This window comes from Megalobrama amblycephala, linkage group LG11 (assembly GCF_018812025.1).
Source record: "Megalobrama amblycephala isolate DHTTF-2021 linkage group LG11, ASM1881202v1, whole genome shotgun sequence".
Classification (NCBI taxonomy): Eukaryota; Metazoa; Chordata; class Actinopteri; order Cypriniformes; family Xenocyprididae; genus Megalobrama; species Megalobrama amblycephala.
In genome coordinates this window covers 15767350-15791573 of record NC_063054.1, presented here as the reverse complement: position 1 = coordinate 15791573, position 24224 = coordinate 15767350, and the positions used below count along the sequence as shown (strand labels likewise).

General features: G+C 36.1%; 3 protein-coding genes and 1 non-coding gene across 6 annotated transcripts in view; 3 read left to right on the top strand and 1 right to left on the bottom strand.

Moving 5' to 3' along the window:
* Positions 1 to 1018: 1018 nt before the first annotated feature.
* LOC125278828 lies at positions 1019 to 1855 on the top strand. Its single transcript, XM_048208157.1, has 2 exons — positions 1019 to 1187; positions 1376 to 1855. The coding sequence occupies exons 1-2, from the start codon at positions 1050 to 1052 to the stop codon at positions 1850 to 1852; spliced, it is 615 nt and encodes a 204-aa protein (XP_048064114.1). The 5' UTR covers positions 1019 to 1049; the 3' UTR covers positions 1853 to 1855.
* A 5315-nt stretch (positions 1856 to 7170) lies between these two features.
* LOC125277801 (cholesterol 24-hydroxylase-like) lies at positions 7171 to 17421 on the top strand. Of its 2 annotated transcripts, XM_048206315.1 has the most exons (16): positions 7171 to 7369; positions 7498 to 7574; positions 8019 to 8028; positions 8955 to 9036; positions 9132 to 9205; positions 12675 to 12761; positions 12840 to 12978; positions 13056 to 13169; positions 13254 to 13410; positions 14356 to 14427; positions 14500 to 14572; positions 14656 to 14740; positions 15036 to 15146; positions 16187 to 16275; positions 16840 to 16906; positions 17024 to 17421. In XM_048206315.1, the coding sequence occupies exons 1-16, from the start codon at positions 7236 to 7238 to the stop codon at positions 17162 to 17164; spliced, it is 1512 nt and encodes a 503-aa protein (XP_048062272.1). In that variant the 5' UTR covers positions 7171 to 7235; the 3' UTR covers positions 17165 to 17421. The 2 variants fall into 2 exon arrangements, with proteins under 2 accessions (XP_048062272.1, XP_048062270.1); XM_048206313.1 differs by lacking the exon at positions 8019 to 8028 and having other exon boundaries at positions 7173 to 7369.
* An 821-nt stretch (positions 17422 to 18242) lies between these two features.
* On the bottom strand, positions 18243 to 18315 carry trnat-ugu. Its single transcript has one exon. It is a non-coding gene; the product is annotated as a tRNA-Thr (tRNA).
* A 1399-nt stretch (positions 18316 to 19714) lies between these two features.
* Positions 19715 to 24224, top strand: part of ccdc85cb (coiled-coil domain containing 85C, b) — a 67716-nt gene continuing 63206 nt past the window's right edge. The window contains exon 1 of one of the 2 annotated variants that reach the window (XM_048206316.1): positions 19715 to 20999. In XM_048206316.1, coding sequence (XP_048062273.1) covers positions 20300 to 20999 — 700 coding nt within the window. In that variant the 5' untranslated portion in view covers positions 19715 to 20299. The remainder of the gene's footprint in view (positions 21000 to 24224) is intronic. The other variant, XM_048206317.1, reaches the window with a different exon arrangement.

The window sequence follows — 24224 nt, the reverse complement described above, 5'->3', positions numbered from 1 at the left end:
TTCCTCGCTTCCTTTCCTCGCGTCTTAGCTCCACCCCTTCAGGATGCGAGGGAAGGACGCAAGGAAAAGAAGCGAGGACGGAGGAATTTAATCAAGTGAAATGATATATCCTCGCTCCCTTTAGCGTCACTTCAAACCGTCATCAGCTGCGTTCGAGGGATCTACCCATATGTTGTTAAAGTTTGGTTATTTAAAAAATTATAATAAATAGTAATAAAGCAAGATGCCCCGTTGACATATATGAGGTATAAAGTTTATTTAAACTGTAAAAGTAAAGCATACATTTAAATTATTGTGACAGATATGAAGGGGGAGGAGTATGTATGCGTGCGTCATGTTTCTCGATGAGAAAGACTTCCGCAAAGGAAGCACCTGTGTATCCTCGCTCATGACTCCTCAGGAAGCCTCCTCAATCCTCGATCCTCGCCTCCTCGCGGTGCAATTAGAGATGTTCTGTCCTCCAGAATTAGAGGATGGAGGACGGAGGAGCGAGGAGACGAGGAGGGATATTGAGAAGCACCCATTATTTACCTTAGGTACGTGAAAGACATGGCTATCTGGAACGAGGCAAGTGAAGACGAATTGATCAACATGATCCAGGAAAGGCCGGGTTTGTATGACATTACGGAAAAATGTTATGTCAACCGTGTGGTGAAAGCTGAACTGTGGCGTGAGATCGAAAATAAACTCGTCATATCAGGTAAGATTTCCTTTTTGGCAATTGAGAAAGCTTGTTTGTAATTGTTCAATAGTCCATAGTAAAACTAATATAACCATGTTAGTGTTTTGTGTGTACCAAACTAAGTTTGTTTATGGAAACAGACAGTAATTAATATGTGCTAGCATCTGATATTTCATAATAATATTAAAGTTAATCAAATTGTTAATAATATAATTAACAATACAGCAAAAAGTAACATTTGTTGGCATAACAAATACTCATTAAAGTAACAAAATAAGCAGCCATAACACTTAATGCTTACAAAATTTTACTATGTCCCTCAGAAAAAGAGCTCAAGAAGTGGTGGGATTCATTGCGAACCCAATACATGCGTTATAAGAAACAAGGACCCTCAGGAAGTTCTGGAGCTCAGAAGACTGGCAGGCAGCAATGGATCCTGAACCGCCTGCAGTTTCTAGAGCCTCACACAAAAAGGAAGGAGAGCACTTCAAATCTAATGATCACGGTAAATAAACAAATATATATATTTATATTTGTTTATTTATTTATTGTTTAATTTCAGAATAAAATAAACATTTTGCTTTTTGTAAGATGGCAAGTGCTTCTTTAAAAGAGTCTATTTACAAGTAACTCCGCATATTAAGTCAAGCCATTACATTAACTTGTCACATTTGTATCTTATGTTTTTTTAAGGAACCTGCGGCTGATAGTGATTCCTGTTCACCCTCAGATGGTACCAACAGTGACACCTGGACTGGCACCCATGAAGACCCCAGCTTCAGTGATTCTGACCTACGGTCAAGTACACCCTTGGCTGAATCCACCATCTGTGGAACTGAGTCCACAGCCATGAGAAAGGACCATTTGCAAAGCTCCAACATAAAACCAAAGCCTCCAGGGAAGCGCAGGAAGATGCAAGACGAATCCTCCAGCGAGGAATCCACAAACTTGATGCGCACCATCGGCAAAACTCTGGAAAAGTTGGCATCACAGGAAAACACCAATGATGCCATCTCAGCTTACTGCAAAAATCTTGAACACAGAATGCGGAATTTGCCACCACATCTACTGCCACATTTCCAGCATGAGGTTGATAATTGCATTTTCAAATATTCAGTGGGCCACAACCATGCACTGGATGCATCTTCCAATCAGTATACACACTTGTAATTTTTTATGTAGCAAAATTGTAAACAGATATTGTAGCATTTAGTAAATATGTCACGCTTAGTTGTACGTTATATTAGAGTACTTATGCAAAGTTTATATTTCTGTACATTTTATTTATTTTAAATATCAACTGTTTTGATATTTTTCTTGTAAATTACCTTAATGCTATTTTTGCACATTTGAAAATAAAACACTGACTTTGTGTAAAAGGTACTTCACTGTTCTTTATGTAAAAAAAAAAAAAAAAAATCACAAAACACAATGATGTAAAAATATAAACTTTATTTTGCAAATTCACACCATTGTTATAAAACATAAACCAAGGTCAAGGGGGGAAAGAAACAAGTTTGCTACATGCTTATATTTTGCCCCACTGAAAGGGCACTGCACCGGTGTCCGAATTAAAGTACTGGCACAGTTTATCCCTGAGCTGTTTGGCGTGTGTTGTACTGTTGGTTGTGCGTGGCAGAGAGGCCTGCTGTAGGCCAGGGTCTTCTCTCCATCTTCCAGGGACAGTGTCATGATCTTGTTCTTCCTGGTCGATTCCTGCCATGTACACTTCACAGCACTCTGTGCGCAGAAAGTTGTGCAGAGCACAGCAAGACAAAACAATGTCCTCCACTTTGGCAGTGCTTCGAATATTAATGGTGGTTAGTAGGACGCGAAAACGATTTGCCAGGATGCCAAATGCATTTTCAACCACCCTTCGAGCTCGCGAAAGTCTGTAATTGAATATGCGTTGCTCTACAGACAGCTTGCGGTTCGGGTATGGCTTCATGAGGTATTCCTTTAAGGGGAATGCCATCATGCTAGCAAACATGCTAATCATGTTAGCATCTTGTTAAAAACATGCTAGCAACATGGTAATCATGTTGGCATGTTGCTAGCATAAAGCTAACATGATTAGCATCTCGTTAAAATCATGCTAGCAACATGGTAATCATGGTAGCATCATGCTAGCCTTAATGCTAATCATGTTAGCATGTTCCTAACATTATGCTAACATGATTAGCATCTTGCTAAAACATGCTAGCAGCATACTAAGGGTGTTAGCATCATGCTAACAACATGCTAATCATGTTAGCATCTTGTTAAAAACATCCTAGCAGGATGGTAATTATGTTAGCATAATGCTAATCAAGAGTGCCGAGTTTTGCCACTGCAAGCACCATTCACACCATTCCCATCTTCAGGAAATGTACATTCTAGTATTGTAATTACTATTCACCTGTACAAAACTTTGGCGCGTAACTCGTCCCGCACCATTTGTCGTAGACCCACAAATGAGGTGGTCAAATCGACCGGCTCATTGAGGAGAGGTGTGCTATGACTTTTCTAAGTGATCGGGTGTAAGATGTTCGCACGGCGGACGAAAAATCGGCTAAAAAAAGTCTCATAGACTTAACATTGGGACAAAATCTGTGAGATCATATCTTTGGATCAGAAGGTCATAGAGACTTGGGGCTGGGCTCTTTTGACTCGGCCATCCAATAAGTAGTGACACAGCAATTTCATAGCCACGCCCTAGCAACCAATCACAGCACCCTAGCAACCGGGTTCCGAATTTTGCCACTGCAAGCACCATTCACATTTTCTTCAGGAAATGTACATTCTAGTTGGCCTTACAATCGTTAAGCCGCGCACACACTTAGTGGATTCATTATGTCGGACTCACCTCATAATCTGCAGTTGTTACTCCTGTCTCCTAGTTACTAAACAAAGTTACTAGAGCGCGCAGCCGTGCGTCTCTCACGAGAAACGTCATGGCAGTGATTGACAAGCCAGAGGGCCAATCCGCGCACGTCTCTCACAATGGCAGTGATTGACAAGCCAGAGGGCCAATCGTTTACGCGATTGGCTGTTTTTAAGGCCCTACCTCGTGCACAGATGATGTATATTAATAATATTCCTTTCAGTGCACCTAATAAATAGTCTTTTATCACTTAGTAAAGACAGTTTCAAGTAATATTGCAAAAATGTATAAAACAAAACATCCTCCTTACCACCTTTAACAAACTTTATTTTATTTTCTTTAACAAACGGAGAGCGATATTTCGGCGTGATATGTCCTTTTTGAGTTTGTGTGTGGTGGTGTATGGCACGTTTGTATGCAGCACCAAAACATTCATATGATTGGTCAAATCGGCCCATATTCTGTACGATATGAATTCATAAAGTGTTGAATGCTTGACTATGTACCGAAAATATCGACATGCCATTCTGATACAGTTCCCTGCTGCTAATCCTCATTTACTGTTCAAACATAGTATTGGTTCAATGTAGGATTTAGACAGACTATTGTAAACGTGAATAAAGAGTTGAACATGCTGTCTTACATCTTTGGTATATTCTGTCAACAGATGCTGATCTTCACGGGTCTCTGCGGTCATCATTGTGCCATCAGACACAATGAGAAGCTCATCAGAAAATGGAATATAAAGTGTAATTTGTATTTGTGTATAGAGGGTTACCATGGTCCAAATTTTTTTTTTCTTTAATGAAAAACATGGTAAGTACAGTAGTCAACATTTGAAGTGCATCAAAAAAAAAAAACGTTCAGCAAAGTTGTCATAAGAAGAAGGTTTTAGGACAACTTTGATTAAAGGTTTTGATCCGCTTCAAATGTTGACTATATTATACAAAGTATAAGTAATAACAAAGTGTATTGTTATTGACTGCAAAGTGTGTAATGTTTAGTATTTGGAATAAGCCAAAGGTATTGAGCATACATACTATTACCTGTTAAATAATATATTCAGTGTATATTGCTTGTGTTTTCTGAAGACACTCGTAATTATTTTGTAATGTACTTAAATCACAAATAAAGTGTACTTCTAACACAAATAAAGTGTATTTATAACACAAAGTGTACTCATAAGAGAAATAAAGTATACTTATAACACAAATAAAAGTATACTTATAACACAAATTAAGTACATTTTAATATCACTAATCAAGCATGTAATTAGTTACACAGGCATATACTTAAAGTGTACTAAGTATACTTGAAGTTGTTCCAATTTAGCACACATAAGTATACTAAATATACTTAAAGTTGTATTTTAATACTACTTCATTTCAACTTAAATATACTTAGTACAAAATTAGTTGTTTCAAAATAGCACACTTTAACTAATCATTAACACACTTGAAATATACTAATAATTAGTCTTGCTGTAAGTATACTTAGCATACTTTTTTTTCACTAGGGTATGTTAGGCTTTTTTTGTTAGGGTTAAATTATTTGTTATAAATTTCTATTAATTCTTAGCTATAGTTCTTGGATAAACAAGTATACCAAACAAGTAGCCTATACCAATTTTTTTACAAGTGGCCTTGGTTCTGAAATTCATTTTATCAAGTATACTTTAGTAATGTTCAAGTACATTTTAAGAATACTTTATGTGGTAAGTATACCAATGTCAATGTATTAGTAGTATACTTGTAAGTGTACTATTTCAATACTGCTTGGGACTAAATTGGCCCACTTTTAGTAAAAAGTATACATTTAAGTGTACTCTGTGTAACAGTAGTAAACTTTGAGTGCACAACTAGTTCACAACTGTTTCTCATTTGTACTGAATCTGTACTAGTGAACTTAAAAGTATACTAGTAGTTTACTATTTTATTACTTGTAGCACATTTTTTAAGTATATGAAAGTACACTTTAATATATTGAGTAAACTACTAGTTCAGTAGTTTTACACTGCAAGTATACTTGTAAGTTATTTTTGCACTTTAAGTGTACTACTTTGTTCCTTTTTAGTTTTTTTTTTTTTACTTGAAATACACCTTTAATTGTACTTTAACTCTTTCCATTTTAAAAACATTTTATTGTAGCTTCATGCATCCTTTTTTTATCAACACTTGAATGTGGGTGTTTCATAAAAAATAAAAAAAAAATCAACATTTTAAACAAAAAGCTGAGAAAATCACATTTTTATCAAAGACTACATCCGGATGAGATTCAGAACAATGATCAAAACACAGATGGAGTAGACTAGACTGAGTCCATCAACACCTCCAAAGCCTCACAGTTGTTTCCTCTTCATAGCTTCAACATTTCATTCGGTAACGTTAGGCAGTTTTAATTTCTGAATAATGTTGATGATCGTGTTATTTTACATTTGCATGAGCAATCTTCCAACGCTTGTTTCTGTTTCTTCTTAGCTTATGTTTTGATCAGGTGTTTCTTTCCTCTTTCAGAAGAAGTGTAATAGCGCCCCCTAATGTATAACAGTGAAAACATGGATGGCCAGGAAATTCAGTCAGTGGCAGGGAAAGAGTAAAGCAGATTTGAAGTAAATTCCTGAACGCAATCCCCTAACCCTACCCCTACCCCTAAACCTACCCATCACATAAAAAAAAAAAAAAAAAAAAAAAAAACATCATTTAGTATGTTTATTAACCCTTTTCCCTCGTAGGCTGGTCCCCACAATGTAGGTGATCTCAGGTTTGTACTATCCTCGTGGGGACTAAATGTAATATAAAAACACACAAACACACACACACATTTTCTATTTTACTTAACTAGCACTTGAAAACCATACAAACAACTGTAAAATTAAATTACATACCGGGTAGAATAAAACAAATCAAGCAAAAGATGTGGAAAACTATTCAGAATAGCTAATTGGTCCTCCTGAAATCGTGCCATTTTAGTTTGTTCTGCTCCTATAGATGCACTTGATTGAAATTGATGACATCTTGTTTTGACTTGTAACTCTGTGCATTGATCATTCAGTGCTTAATTGAAAGCCATATGATTAATATGATAACCAACATGGGCACATGAAAGCCAACATACAAAGTCCTATGAGGATGTGGGGTTGCAGGAGGATACTCATAATCCTAAACACAACATCGACCAATCAGACAAGTCATTGTTACCGCCCACATGTCTGTGGTCTCCCAGTGGTTTACATCATGGACAGTTTAGCTATGTCATTAATTTACAAAAATAAAAAATAAAAATAAAACATTAAGGTATTCATCTCAGACAACATTTTTTGTGTCAAGTGCCCAGTGTCGACTTGATTTCTACCATTTTATCCAGAGAAGAATTACGTGTCACTATGACAACTTTTAAAACAACATTTAATATGATCTAGAGTAGACTATAGACATAAAAGTGTTTGCAAATGGTCAAATAATAAAATAAAAGAAATAGTTAGCAGTCAGCATAAAAGTTTACACTTATTTAGATAACTTGCAGTTCTTCACAGTACATTGGTTTTCCTTTGGAAAGTAGGATTGGAAGAATGCTAGTACTGCCCTCTTATGTCCACAACCATTCAGAACAAAGTCCAGAGACCCGGAAATTAAATCGTTTGATATTTGATAGCAGGACGCACGTTAAACTGCGCTACTGCACAGCACCATCATGATCTCAGAATGGGTCTCATATATAATGTTTTACCTGCTCGCTGCTGTTTTCAGTGCATTTCTTGCATATTGTCTGTATGTTAGACATGTTCATCAGAAATATGATCATATACCTGGACCTCCAAGAGACAAGTAAGAAACTTTAAGGATTTGTTATGATTGTGTTTTATACAACTAAATAAACGGTATTGCAATAAGTCAGTCTCTGTTTTTATGATCAAAGCTCAGATAAATTAACATGAAAACTGATATTCTGACAGTTTTCTGCTGGGGCATATACCAAGTTTCAATAGAGTGATGAAATCGGGAATCCTTCTACACGACTTATTTCTCAATGGTAAGAACAATTCTTTTTTTAGTCAACGCATCAGATTATTTGCAAAATTTACTTGACTAATGTCTTGTTGATTTGACCTTGCACCTACAAAACATGTCAAGTGTTATGTAATACCGTGTTATCATAGCCTATCCCACAGTTGGCTAGTGATATTGCTCTCTCTCGTTTGTACTGTTGAACATTTTTACTCTGAAACGTCAAATGATTCCATGCAATTTAAATATTTTATATGTAGTAGGCTACCTAAAATTATTTGAACTCTTAACGCTTAAGAAATTCTGAATGTTATTGCAATATATGGTTGGGAAGTAACGGAATACATGTAACGGCGTTACGTAATCAGGATACAAAAATCCAGTAACTGTAATTCGTTACAGTTACGTCAAAAAAAACGTAGTAATCAGATTACAGTTACATTTTGAAAAAAAAGGGGAATATTATCAGGATTACAATGGTTTCATTTAAAACTAAATAAATCATTATTTTGCTATAATAACATCATAAGCGCTGCTTACAGTAGTTCTTGGTTCTGTTGCCAGTGATGACTCACGCGAGCCCACCGCTGGTGCATGCGCAAATAACACCCTTGTACAATCTCCTCAGACGCAGTTTGAATCACTGCTACTAGTTGAAACGATGCTGCACGCGGGGAAAAACACTTTCAATTCATGAAAATTTCGCTGCTATTTTGTTTTCAAAGAAGAAAATATAAACAACATAGTTGTACAGTGCAAACTCTGCCTTCCACCTACGAAAACACTTTCATTATCAAAGGACTAAAAAATAATCTGTAATACCATACTGTAACCACTAGATGTCTGTATAGCCCTTTACATATATAAGATATTCAGGGCTGTGTATTCCAAAGTTGTGGAAATGAGACATGATTGCTTAGTTTTAAAAGTAACCAAAATGCTAAACATTAAATATATTTTTTTATTTATTTATTTATTTTTTTTTTTGTTGGGACCTATTCAAAAGTACGGAACATTTAAAAACTTGCAGAAATTGAGAAGAAATAATCAGATTACATTACTTTTATATTGTGGTACTTGGATTACGTTCCTGAATACTTTATGAAGTAATTTGTAACTGTAACGGAATAAATTTTTAAAGTAACCCTCCCAAGCCATGTAAGCTTCTGAGAAACTGCTGGAAAATAACATGGTTTACAATTCTGTCATTTTTGTGCACTTCATCAATATATACATTTACTAAACTATAATAAAAAACACAGTCAGTTTCACTGAATAGCTGAAGTGAGGAAATGCCTGCTAAAGAAATATATAGATATAGGCAGGGCCAACTTTTTTTGATGCTCTAGGCAGGGGAATTTTGGTAAAGCGTTCTCACCAATGTGACCGTGTTCTTGTTTTTAAGGGGAGAAAAATATGGCCCTGTTTACAGGATGAACAGTTTTCATTATGTCGTCATCATGGTTCATTGTCCTGAGGCTACAAAGGTAAATATTTAATCTTTTATGTTTTTATGAAAAGAAAAAAAAAAAGTATCGGACACAAAATCTAATTAAAAAAAATCTCTGCCCTGTTATTGTAGACAATCCTGATGTCACCTAAGTATCTCAAAGATCCTTTTGTCTACAAACAGCTCTTTAACTTGTTTGGAAAAAGGTATGTTTTGTATTATTATTTATTGTTTTTTGGAAGGTGAATGGGAAACAAAAAGTACATCACAATAATAATAATAATAATAATAATAATAATACAGGGTTAAGATTTCTACAGGCACAGTTGGAACATTAAAGAAAGTACAATACAAGATGTATCACCAAGTGTCGATCTATTCATCTAGTCGTTACTGTAATATATGTCCAGAACTCTTCCCAAGGAGACAACCCATCCTCTTTGACACCATTTACTCTATTAAGCATAGATTCGTAAGAAGCAATTTCTATCATTACGCCAGCCCAATCTTTCAGTTCTGGGGCTTTCACTGTCTTCCAGTGTCTAAATAATCCTGCTAGCCATTGCAATACGTACCATCATAACAGAAAGTACATGCTTAGAAACATTTGGTAATTGAGACTTGTCACCTAATAAACACAGCTGAGGTGTTAGAGATATTGTGGAGCCATACCAGCAACTTACATCTATAACTTGTTTCCAGAATGGTTTAACTAAGGTACACTCCCAAATACAATGTAAAAAGGTACCAGTTTCCAACTGGCACTTGCAGCACAAATTGTCCTTCGTCAGTTTTATCCTGTAAAGTCTTCCCGGTGTGTGGTGGTATCTATGAAGAATCTTGTATTGAGTGTACTTCCCCCTTCTTTTATATATTTACCACACCCCACCAAAATGCTGGACCATTTTTCTGAATCAATTTCTTCACCAATGTCTGGAAAAAGGCATGTTTAATTTGTTCTGGATATGGTGCAGTCTAGTCTCAGATACATACATTCGGCCCTGCTCTGCTTCATACTACAGTAACATTAATAATCTCATCCATGAACATGATTTCTGCCCGAGTCCCGTCCCGATTCTTTTCCACCGGCTGTAGACGTGAAGACAACTCATTCCATGATTCCATGAAATCAAGGCACCTTTGTTTTGAATAAGTGACCTCTAGTGGCAAAAATTTACATATTGTGGCTTTAAGTGTCCCAAACTAAGCAAGCCAGAGGCAACAGTGGCAATGAACCCAAACTTCATCGGAGACAAAATGGAGATAAAAGGAGAAATCAGGATCAGTCAAGGGACCAGTTCTCTTGGTTAGATGAAGGAACATGGTGTGGTTTAATTCCAGGCTGCATTACAAGTCAGATTATGGATTTATATTATTCAATATATTTCATCCAGTTCCTTCTGCATGAAGATCAGGATACATTACACCAGCATTTGGTGTGAAGGGAGTTGAAGTTGGCAGTCTCATGGTCTTCGTTGATCTGTAGCAATGGCTTTCAAAGCAATTTGTTTTCAAATGAAAGATTGCTTTCAAATAGCACACCCAGGTTCCTAACGGACGACGTAGACTTGACAGAGCAGCCATCAAGTGTTAGAGAGTATTCTAGGTTATGTGCAGAGTTTTTTTTTCAGAATTTAGTTGTAGGAAGTTACTAGTCATCCAATTTATTTATATCAACTATGCATTCTGTTAATTTTGTGAATTTGTATGTTTTGTCTGGCCATGAAGAAATATAGAATATAGTCAGCGTAACAGTGGAAACTAACGCCATGCTTCCTATTGATATCTCCCAAGGGTAGCATGTATAGGGAGAAAAGCAACGGTCCTAGTACTGAGCCTTGCGGTACTCCATACTGAACTTGTGATAATGTCAAATGCAGTGCTAAGTGCACTGTAGCGATACTGTAATAGATGGTTGCAGTTTTCTCTTTTGATTGTATCAATCTTTAAGTAAAGAAATTCATAAAGTCATTACTGCGGTGATATAGGAAGATTTGAAAGAAATCTCATCTAACCATTTCATGGGATCATTGTGATCAAAATAAATGTAAAAAAAAAAAAAAAAAAAAAAAGTGAATATAAAACAGGGATACAAACAAATACTTGCAGAGTATTAAATTGTGAACATTTGTCTCAGTTTGATACATTTGATGAAATACTGTAGTCACTTTTCACTCACTGCAAAGCTTTGCCCACATTTAGTCTATTGATTACCCCATTACGAATGACTGAATGTTTAATTGTTATTTAGAGTAGTGTCTGCTTATTGTGAAGTGAAGCAAACAATGCCGTTTTGCAATTGATGGGCTCCTGCACCATTTACAAAAGCAATGTACAAATTTTCAGGATGAAGTGATTTTTTTTCCTCCTGTTTGTATAAATTAACTAGATACAGCTAGCAATTTTCAATTGGTTCAAGTAGATTCAACAATTTCAGATTTGTTGCCTGTCCACAACAAACAAGACTATTTTAAACAAGTAATTACTTAATAACTTCTAAAAAAAATAATAAAAATAAAAAATAAAAAGTTCTATATAGAATGAACGTAATCTTGATGTAACGAAGGGACGGGACTCAGGCAGAGATCCATTTGCAAGCTTTATTTAAAGTAAGCGTGGTCGTACAGGCAGGGTCAAAACAGGAACAAATAGGAACAGCAAAGGACAGGCAGAGTCGTAGTCAGGATACAGGCTAAGATCAGGACAGGCAGATATCACTCACAGGTCGGTATACAAAGCACAGGTCAGGGGTAGGCAGCACAGGATCGTAAACGGGTAACAGGCAGGAACGGTAACAGACTGACAGACAGGTTATTAGTACGCTCCGAATTGTATCACAGGGAAAACAAGACTTCGCAATCAGGTGGTGTGTGTGAGTCATTTATAGTCCAGGTAGTGTGCTAAGCTGTATGTGGCAACAGGTGATTGGTGTAGAGTGAACATGTGACTGGCAGGGAGGATTGTGGGAAATGTAGCCCGGGAACTGACAGGAACTGATGGTGATCGTGACACTTGACATACTACATTTGCCATGTTGTAATTGTCATGTGACCTACTCACATCAGATGCATCGCTTCACTGCCATTCACAAATCCTCTCCCGTGGCCCTATAAGACAGTAAAGTGTCAATCAAATGCACACAAAATCTTGCCAGACATAATAGATCATCTGGTTACTTTTCACATACTGTTTTTCACCTACTAGTAATATGCGTTTTTGTATGTAACTGTACCATTTATATAGTAGTGCTGTTAATCAATTAAAAATCAAAATCATGTTAATTACATAATATACTGATTAGTTCATCAAATTAAAATAAATTACAGCAATTAGCTTTGCAAATCCTTGTTATGGGCGTTATTAAAAAACACTAAATTGACAGCCCTACACTTTTACACTACACTTCTCATTCCATTGACTTCCATTCATACGAATACAAATGCAGGAGACCAGAGGAAGTTTAAAGGACTATAGACTGTAGACTATTTTTTGTATTTATCATCATTTATTATATGTTGAATTTATGTTTTAAAAACATATGTTGAAGAATTTTCTCATGCTCAAAGTCTAATGTGACTGCGGCTTAATTAATATTCGAATTTGAATGTTTTATGGGATTTGCTTTGCCAGTGGTGACTATATAGTTGAATAAGTCACATGACTCAATCTTCTCAGGTTCTTGGGAAACGGGCTAATTACGGCAGCGGACCATGACACCTGGTACAGGCAGCGTCGCATCATGGATCCTGCCTTTAGCAGCTCGTGAGTGAAATACAGAAAATCTCTGATATACTGAAATGTGATACAGATGCATCTCAGCTGATGCGTCTCATACATCAGATACTTACGAGGCTTGATGGACACTTTTAACGAGATGTCGGAGCGCCTAATGGACAAGCTGGAGGAAATAGCAGTGAACAAAACACCTGCCGTCATGCACGACCTGGTCAACTGTGTCACACTCGACGTCATTTGCAAGGTTTCACTCTCCTTTCCGCTAATCCAATGAGAAGTCTAATAGAAGTCAATACTTAGTAGTCATGTTTTCATCCACAGGTGGCTTTTGGTGTTGATTTGAATTTCTTGGCGCAAACTGACAGTCCCTTCCAGAATGCAGTAGAGCTGTGTTTAAAAGGCATGGTGTTGGATCTCAGAGACCCATTTTTTAGGGTAAGAATTTATCTAAAGATGCTTATGTCACCCTAAAGTAGTATAATGCTGTAAAATCAGTTTTTTTTATATGGGGCACCACAGCTTTTTCCTAAGAATTGGAAGATTATACAGCAAGTTAAAGATGCAACTGAACTCCTACGTAAAACGGGAGAAAAATGGATACAAAACAGGAAGAGAGCTGTAGAAAATGGAGAAGACGTCCCCAAAGACATTCTTACACAAATCCTCAGAACAGCAGGTATGTGGGTCTCCAGTGACTGTGACATTAAATAGTTAAGTGTATTTTCATTCTTCCATTTGTTATACAGGTAACTGGGCTGCAAATAAAAAAAAAAAAAAAAAAAAAAAAAAAAAAATTAATAATTTTAAAAAGGTTTTAAAAATTAACCATTAAATCATATTGTATACCACATTTAAACCTAACAAGTGCAAAAATTTGATAAGTAATTTACCATTAGAGCAATAAAAAAAAAAAAGTTCAAATACAATGTGCCCAGAGTGCAACCGAGAGGAACAGATTACAGAAGTCAGACACATTTTAAAAAGTTAAACTGTGTTTGTTACTTTTAAACCTAATGAGTGTGGAAAAATTGGTAAAAAAAAAAAATTCTTACCATTGGAGCAGTTAAAGTTCAAATACAAGTTGTCCAAAGACAGATTACAGGAATCAGACACATTTGAAAAAGTTAAACTTTATGTAACTTGACATTGTCTTAAAAACGTAGCTCTCATGGTGCAAGATGCAACTTGACAACTAAAGACATCCATGTCCATCAAACATGTTAACATAGATCATCAGCAATTATAAAAAAAGCACTAACATGTTTCTGTTCTGACTAACGTTATACTGTTAGCAAACATCCTGATCCGCCCACACTGCTGAGAGTGACATTTAAATGAATATGTAAATATGTGCTGCACACTTTCCGTTCAGTAACAAAATAAACAACAAAAATGACAGTGGTGAGAAAACACCTTTTAAGAAAAGCTTATTTTTCTAAATGACATCACACCAGTTCTTTGATTTTGCTTTAAGTATATCAGGGCCTTTAAGTGGTTAATCAGCATATTATGTAATTAATTGGATTCAAAATTTTAATCAGTTAATAGCCCCAATAATAACAACATTCAAAACTAGGTAGAGTTACTTAACTATTTAACACTTTAACCATTTTTGCTGCAGAGGACGAAGAAGTTAATAATGCAAAAGATGATGAGCTGATGTTGGACAATTTCGTGACTTTCTTCATTGCTGGTGAGTTACAGCTTTGTTTGATTTCTGCTCATAAACTCCTGCCGTTATAAACAGCGCTTGATTCTTTTGCAGGGCAAGAGACAACAGCCAATCAGCTATCGTTTGCGATCATGGAATTAGGGAGATATCCTGAGATATATAAACGGTAAAAAACGTCTTGGAAATGTGGACCTATTTCACATTGTCTTGTATTACAATGCTCTAGTTTGAATTTCTTTTCATTTCCAGGGCTAAAGCAGAAGTGGATGAAGTTCTTGGAACAAAGAGAGACATTTCATATGAAGACCTTGGAAAATTCACTTACTTGTCTCAGGTTGGTTTACAGCAGGGGTGCTCAGTGCTGTTCCTGGAGATCTACCTTCCTGCAAAGTTCAGCTCCAACCCTGATCAAATGCAATTGAACCAGCTATTTAAGATCTTCAGGAGCACTTGATAATTACAGACAGGTGTTCTGGATCAGGGTTGTATATGAAATCTGCTTTGTAGGTAGATCTCCAGGAGCAGGATTTGGCCCCCCTGGTCTACAGAGATGTTGTTTTACATGCTACAAACACAAATGGTTCTGTATCCATTTCTTTGAATGGTGTATTACTGAATCAATGCATTAGGTATTGAAGGAAACACTGCGTCTATACCCCACTGCTCCAGGAACCAATCGCTGGTTGCATGAGGACATGGTTATAAATGGGGTGAAAGTCCCAGGGCACTGTTCTATTGCTGTGAGTATCACCAAATTCCCAGTAATGCTTGTGGCCATCATGGTACCTGCCTGGGGCAGCTATTTCTTTTCACACAAAAACAGCTCCTGTCTACTTGATTGGAAAAAGAAAGAAATTTTCAACATTGTTCGGATATATTATATTTTAGTTAAAGGGTTAGTTCACCAACATTTACTCACCCTGGTGTTGTTCTAATGCCATATGACCTTCTTTCTTTTTCAGACCACAAAAGGAGAATTTTTTTAAAAATGCTCACGCTTGTCCATATAATGGAAGTGAATAAACACCAGCAAGTTTATGAAAAAAGATGCAAAAGTATCACAGAATGATCCCTTGCAACACATGTCATAAATTCTGCGTGTTCTAGGCATATACAATAGGGTTTCGTAAAAAAACAAACCGAAATTTTATGTATCATTCAACGAAAATTCTGACCTTGGCCATGGTATCCGTTGCACAGCAGTCCGGATATGTTCAACTCAGTGAAGAAAATACACAGATACTTTTTTGGGGGATTTCTAGGCGTTGTATTTAATGATTCATTTTTATTAATCTTGATTTCTCATAAATACGTGTGCTTTTTCTGGGTGAGTCGGAGTGAACTGCGGCGTTAATACAGTCTGTGCAGTTGTGCACAGAGGTCAGGATTTTCATTAAATAATACATTAAATTTCAGTTTGATTTTTACCAAACCTATCATAAACCCCCAGAACACATAGGATATACGACAAAAAAAAAAAAAAAAAAAGCTTGATGCTTGTTGCTATTCACTGCAATTATATGGTTGATGCAGAGCGAACATTTTTGTAAATTTCTCCTTTTTTTGTCTGAAAAAGAAAGAGTGGCAGACTGCATTAGAACAACACCAGGGTGAGTAAATGATGACTTAATTTCATTTTAGAGTGAACTATCCCTTTAACTATCGAATGAAATTTCAAATTGGCAATAAATTCAGACAACAACGGTGTCATCAATTTTACTTATTTAATTGTATTTGAATACATGAATATTTTGAACCATTTTCACCTTTTTCCATACAGTTCAGTTCTTATGTCTCTCAAAGACTGGAAAAGTTTTTTAAAGATCCGTTGAAGTTTGATCCTGAGAGATTTGATGTGAATGCCCCAAAGTAAGTCATTATCACCTATTCACAGTCTAATTTTACCCTATGTTTTAGTAGTTATTCTGCATTCGCACCATGTCATAATTAACAACCTGTAACGTTCTACTTCTAGTTTCAGAATTATTAAACAACACTATTAATGCAGTGAATCATTAGGCAAAACCACAATATAACAAATAAGTCATTACATTTATTTAGCAGGATTTTTTTACTCTGTCCTAGCTACATTCAATTGTATTGTATGTCTTTCATTTATTTACAGATTATTCATGCATTAAGATATTAAAAATAGTCAATTAATTTTAGGAATTATTAAACAAAAAAATATATATATCTGCTTAACTACATTTTACTGCTGAAGACACTACCATTTTTACAATTTGTTTCCACATGGCGTTACAGTGGCCAGGTGGTACAAGTCTGAGTTTACAAGCTGTAATTATGAGTTCAATGTGGATGTGAACTCTTTTTACAAGTCAATATTTCGTAGTTACAGTATCTGATCGCACCTTAATGTTGTGAAATTACAGCATGAAATCTGCTGATTCAAATTGTGTTCTTATCTGAAAGGCCTTATTACTGCTACTACCCATTTGCACTTGGTCCACGAACATGTCTAGGGCAGGTCTTCTCACAGGTGATGAAGCACACACACAAACACACGTTTGCACCTCCTTTTCTCCTTCAGAATTTGTAGACTTTCCAAGTGCCACATTTGCTTGTGATCATGACAACTCTGTGTTTCTACATTCAGATGGAGGCCAAAGTTGTGCTTGCCAAACTGCTTCAGAGATTTGAGTTCAGTCTGGTTCCTGGACAGTCTTTCGACATTAAAGACACTGGAACTCTACGGCCCAAGAGTGGAGTGATCTGCAACATTAAACCATGCTCATAGGACATGTTTAAGCCACTTGTTTTGTGACAACTCTGGCTGAGTAATTGTGTCTTCATACATGATCTTGTATTATTCAATCACTAACCTGAGCACAAAAGTTGTAACAGGCTAATGATACTCCATCTGCACTTTTAATTAATTCAGTTTTATATTTCTTCATAATCCTTCATTATGGTCATGTTAAATCTTTGGTTTAATACATTATGTAGAATATATACAGTGCTGGGTGTTTCGATTAAAAATACTCATAAACAGTACAGTTTCTTTATTACTGATTACATGATTACATATTATTCACACAATGGTAGTAAATTATTCATAATTTATTGATTTCTAAAAAAAAGTGTATATATATGTTTGGAAAGCATTAGATTAACCACACATTTGCATGTTCACGGTTCTCTGTTAATGGTCACATGACTTGAAGGTAAATAAAGTAATACATGCTTTTTAGTAAGTGTTTTATTTTGAATGTTTTTATTTTCAAATTATTAATTGGTTTTAATTTTACATTTTTATGATTGAAATATTATTACTATTATTAGCTTTTCATCACCTCACAAACCCCCTTGAAATTCCTTCACAAACCCCAGTTTGAGAAAACCTGACATAATGTTTTGATGGTTAACAAAGAATTGAATATAATTTCTTTCTCTTTGTATTTTTATATCAATATAGTATACCGTATACGATTTCTAATCAGTAACAGACTACAATTTGTAAGTAATCTACCCAGCACTTATTATATAAATACAGTATGAACATTTTAGAAACACAACAGGGTTGACAACAATGAAAACCAGTGAAACTGATGAACTGAATATGTTTCTATTCTGCTAGTTTAATTCTTTTTTCTTTAGAAGTTATATTAACAGCCGAATCCTAAAACATTGTTTATTAGCTTTTAAATTGGTCTCATATTACAAATTAACCCAACATATTAAACAGAGTGAATTAAAATCATAAAAACTGTTTTACGTGGTGTCCTTTTTTGTAATATGTGAAACTGTATCACTTGTTCTTGTAGTACAACGATTAGATAATATGAAAATGTCCAAAGAAAAAACCTTTGCCACACAGGCCCCAGCGAGGATCGAACTCGCGACCCCTGGTTTACAAGACCAGTGCTCTAACCACTGAGCTATGGAGCCAGCTGTGGCAGAATTCCCGAACAGTATTGTATTTAATCATAACGTGATATGTTTTATTTGGTAGTGTAGGTAAAAATTGTCAAGCACTTTCTTTTTTTAATCTGAATGACGTGCCAAAAATATACATTTACCACATTCGGTGATTTACCACATTTTTATATAAAATATACGAATTAATTGAGATTAATTATTAAGGTATTCAAGTTTAATAAAAAAAGACGAAGGATAAAGAGGAAAGATTTTATGTAGGCCTACCAAACCAAGCCAAAAATATTTTTACGGATTGTTCGTCGTTGTTTTCTTTACCTCGAATAGCCTGTAAGTAGTACCCGGATGGAAATATAATTTTTGGCCACTGGAGGGCAACGTTCACTAACAAAACTCAAAAAAAGATTTTGTTGTCTAAACTGTTAAAGGGATAGTTCACTCAAAAATAAAAATTTACTCAATCATTTACTCAACCTCAGGGTGATCCAAACCTGTATGAATTACTTTCTTCTTAAAAGATATTTTAAGAATGTCAGTAACCAAACAGATGATGGGGCCTGATTGACTTCCATATTATGGAAAAAATACAATGGAAGTCAATGGGGCCCTGTTTGATGGGCCCCAGGTTTGAACAACTTGAGGTGAGTAAATGATGACAGCATTTTCATTTTTGGGTGAACTATCCCTTTAAGGTTGAACCAAAGAGCGGTTCTTTATGGTTTTCAGCACATTTGAACATTTAGCTACTTTAAACAAACAAAATGCCATGTTGAGGTCTCACTGAAACTAAAACATATGGAACTATCAATGTGAAACCATATTCTCAAATTAGTCATTTATTGAAGTGAATGCTAGATTTGCAGACACTAATATTTGTGAGAAAATGAAAGCTTGAGACAGGACCCAAACATAGGTGAATAATACCTCTGAACAAATTCAAAATATACCTTGATACAGATTTTTCATTCATTTGATTCTGCAGTTAATATTAATTTTTAGTTTTTAAAAAGTTAGGTATATTTGACTTTCTTCGAATGCACAATATCTCTGTCAGGCATCTGCTCCTTTCTCACTTTACATGAGGACAAATGGGTCTTTAAAAATGTATAGTAATGGCACAGTAGACGTTCCATGATTTACTTGTTTCCTTCACTTATAAACAAACATTCAAACAAACAAATAAATAACAGTGGGTGGTTTGGGTGGAAAAGAATTTACAAATTCTAACAAACAACCTAAAAAACTTGTGAAAAGTAATACAATTTAAATAATTATATGGTTCAAATTTAATTATAATTGAAACAGGTTTTCTATAATACCTTAAGAAATCGAAAAAAAAAAAAAACAGCCTGTTTGTGTATCTTGGGAATGTGGGCTCTGTCTCTTTAAGAGGGCAGATCCTGCTTTTTGCCTCTCATCTCTGAACCTGCTCAGATCCGCTCGGATCATTTCACACCAGTCCAGGGGAAGAACTGAACCCGAGACCCTGAACATTGACACACGTGAGGAGTTAAACTTGCAAACCCCTTCTGATCTGATCTTTGAAGCTTCCGATTAATTTTAATGTAAATGCAGACATGTTATTTTTAAGAAGGCGGTGTTTATGTTTATTATTTTTTTAAATATTGCGCTTGAAACCTCTATCGTTAAGCTCATTCGTGTCTAAAGGAATTTTTTCATGAGAAAAACCGCGTTTCATTGACAACGATGCTCGTGGATTTATATATCGCGCACGTTTTAGGATATTTAAAAACATGTAAGATTGCAAAGTTAGTGGTAAGTGAGGCGTTAATAAAGGTGATAGTTTGAAAATAAATTTTCCGGAATACAAATCAGTTTATGTAACGTTACAGTCCTGTGAATATTTAAATCATTTAACGTTACTACTACATGAATCCTTTGGTTTTTAATGCGTTTTTATATTGCGCTTTTTTGGAGGGATTATGTTAGATCTATGTTGAATATTTCACCCTGAGACTGTTCCTCTTTAAGAGTCATGATGGCAAAACATTGTCCTAATGATGACCTGAGTAAGATCTCTGATGATGAACTGATCAGATGGAGCAAAGAGGACTTGATCAAGAGACTGAGAAAGGTTGACAGTGAGAAGATGAACCTGATGCTGGAGCATGGGAACATGATGAAGGACATCAACCGCAGACTGCAGGTGCACCTCCATGAGATCCGTAATCTAAAGGATATCAATCAGAAACTGCAAGACGATAACCAGGAGCTCAGGGAACTCTGCTGCTTTCTCGATGATGATCGGCAGAAAGGTAAGAAGCTGTCTCGGGAATGGCAGAGGTTTGGGAGGTATACGGCAAGCTCCGTGTGGAAAGAGGTGAGCACGTATCAGCAGAAACTCAAGGACCTAGAGGTTAACCAGGAAAACATTCTTCGGGAGAACGCAGAACTAAAGGAAATCATTCTCATGTTGGATGAAGATAGGAATGGAGCTGGATCTAGGAGTTCTATTGACAGCCAGTCCAGTCTGAGCAACCTAAATGGAGGTTCGGGCACTGTCAGAGATGTAGGTGATGGGAGCAGTACCTCCAGTGCTGGAAGTGCTGGCAGCCCAGACCATCATCATAATCATATGCACAAGACTGTAGAACCCAAGATTGGCACCATAAGACGATCTATGGATGATCTCTCCGCTCCACATCATCACAGGAGCATCCCCAATGGACTCAATGGTGAGTACAGATGACCATGTTTGCATCATTGTTTAAAAATCAAAATTGGAGTTTTGTGGCTTTTAGTACGTCTTTTAGTTTTAATGCCATTCATATATTAGTACTCTCTTAAAAAGTACACATTAAGTCTTTGACTTCCAGAAAAACAAATCAAAATACTGATGATTCATCTTGCACTAGTGGGTGTGTCCAATTTTTTTCTCCAATAAAATTCTGTCTAGAATGAGAATGTCCCACTTACTTAATAAAGAGCTGGAGTGCTCATGACGTCACTGCACCACTGAATTGGGATTTCCACACATGCTACTATCTTAATTAGCGGTCATCTGATTTAAATGTGTGAACATTACCCAACGAGTCAGTGTTTATATATGAAGTTTAAGTGGAATGCCCTCCCCCTAAATTATAAACGCCACATGCCTCTGATTATCAATCGCAAGCAATAAATCATGGTTCATGTCTGCGGCATAAACTAAAGTGTATTAGCTATTAAAAAAATATTTCATGTCAATTGAAAATATGTAAACACAGGAGAGAAAACTGCACTTGTCAAGCCATTTCATAGGGATTTTAACAGTATTGCTCACAAATCTGAGGTTGGTGGTTTATGAAGTTTTAAAGGGTTCGTTCAGCTAAAAATTCTGTCATTAATTACTCACCTTCATGTCGTTTCAAACCCACAAGACTTCCTTTCATCCTTGGAACACATGAAGATATTTCATATATTGAAATCTGAGAGCTTTCTGTCCCTCCATTGACAGTCTACAGAACTACCACTTTCAAGCCCCATAAAGGTAGTAAAGACTTCATGAAAGTAATCCATGTGATTCCAGTGGTTTAACCTCAAAACTTTGTTTGCTAAAAAAAAAAAACATAATTTACCACTTTATTTACAAAATATTGATCTCCAATGCACGTTCACGAGAGCACCTCAACCAACACATGTGTTGTTTACTCGAGAGCAGACGTTGTTGCATGAATATGCGTTAGAGATTAATATTTTGTAAATAAAGTGGTAAATTATGTTTTTTTTTTTGTGCAAACAAAGCACTCGCGTCACTTCATAAAATTGAGGTTAAACCACTGGAGTCACGTGCATTACATTTATGATGTCTTTACTATCTTTCTGGGGCTTAAAATTGGTAGTTGCATAGGCTGTCAATGGAGGGACAGAAAGCTTTCTGATTTCATTAAAAAGGTCTTAATTTGTGTTCCGATGAACAAATGTTTTACTGTTTTGGAAAGAAATGAGGGTGAGTAATTAATGACAGAATTTTCATTTTTGGGTGAGCTAAACCTTTAAGATGCTCATTTGAAACCGAAGTTAATAACACCTTGAACAGTGGAACTGAAGGCTTGATTTCAAAGTGCTATATAACTAATGATAACTCCGGATACTTTAGTTTTAAGTTCTTTAAGTAATATGACACTAGTGGAGCAAAATTGCAAAATAGCTCAGGTGAACTAATGTAAATGTTTCTATCAATAGTATGTACTTAACCGTAAATGTAAGTGTTTAGATCTTACAATATTACTGAAGATGTATCTAATTACCCCTGTGGTAATTACTTAAATTACCTCAGATCAATAAAACAACAGTATCGCATGTGAGTGTGGCCTTGAGTGAAGGTTTAGTGTTAATTGTTTTTACAGTAGATTGGGTGTATGGATTTTGGATTTGCTGATGGTCTTTGTTTTCTCATAGTGTGGAAGGGCTTACAAAAAGAAATCAATGTGATCACCCTATTCAAGCCCTAAACTCCCACACGAGCTGACTGTTTGATAGCTCTAATGAAATGGTGTGTTAAGCCTGGCTTTAGCTGCACTCCAACAATGCCATGATTTCAGATGAAAAGGCAGTATTGTGCTTGAAGTGACATCTGAAAATGCTTCCTGTTGAGTTGGCTAGCTTTTGACTTTGAGTCTGCTTTGAACATAAATGCCAATTGTTTAGAAACTTACATGTAGCATAGAATGACCTACTGTCAAATATGATGTTGGCCTCTGATACATTTAAAAGATCAATGTTGGACAAGTGTATCATTTTTAGGTCTTGCTTCTGCTGTCTTATGCTTACTAAGCCTCTCAAATCATATTTCATCCCAAAATCAAAATTAATAAATTATATTTTGCTTAAAGTAGGGTAGGCAATTTCAGAAAGGCTATCAATAGCAAGCTAGTTTTGAATCCCACTTTCCCTTCAGAGCGATCTCCAAAGCCACGCCTCCTCCAAAAGACATGAACATGCACAGCAGAGTCTGCAAAGCATACGATAAGAGAGACAGCATTAAATTACCTCATGTCTCAAAGCACGCAACATTACAATAATATTGAACGTAAACTACAGAGCTCTTACTTGTACCACCTGACTGCTGCAGATTCATTTTGGCATTGATAGTGTTGATATAGAAATATAAATCCAAGTCTGAGAAAATGAGCAGCTCCAGGCAGAACGGGTTGCCATCTCATAGTAACGGTTACGACATGGCGTGCCGTGAACACAGCATAAGCTGGTTGTTTTGGTTCAGGAGGAACTGTAAAAGGTGGCTGCTGTTTGTTTGTGGCACTCAGTGACTGTGTCTACAACTCTGCATAGCCTCATGGAACACGCTGATGACGCAGTGTACGCAGAGGTATGGAAATACATATGTTGGCAGTCCTGAGACTTCTATTATTGATTGCTATCAGGATGTAACCAGTATGACAAAAAGTGTTTATAAAAAATGGCCTACCCTACCTTTAAACAAAATTAAGCCTATTTTTAGGACCATTGAGATTTTTTTACTGTGACAGTTAAGTGCATTTCACCCAATTTTCATTACCATAATAAACAAAAACGTATTCTCATATGCCGTTATTTTACTGTCAAATGTCGAGAGCACATTATTGTGACGCGAGAGCATATCAATGTAATGCGTGAGCGCAAATCTGTCCGCTCGCGCGCGGATTTCCTCTGCTCTCGCGCAAATCTGGACGCGCGCACTCAAATATACAGTGCTCTCTTATGAACTGCCTCTCCTCTCGCTCAGATATTGCGTGTGCACGCTCAAACTGTTTCCTGCGTGCTCAAACATGTCCTGCGCGCTCAAACTGCACATGTGCGCTCACGAATCTCTCCGTGCTCTTGCAGAAATTAATTTGCTTTTGGATTAAACGCTGTCAAAAGTTATAAACCAATCAGAAGAGACGACTGATCCATGAAAATGCTACGTGGAATCTTATTGG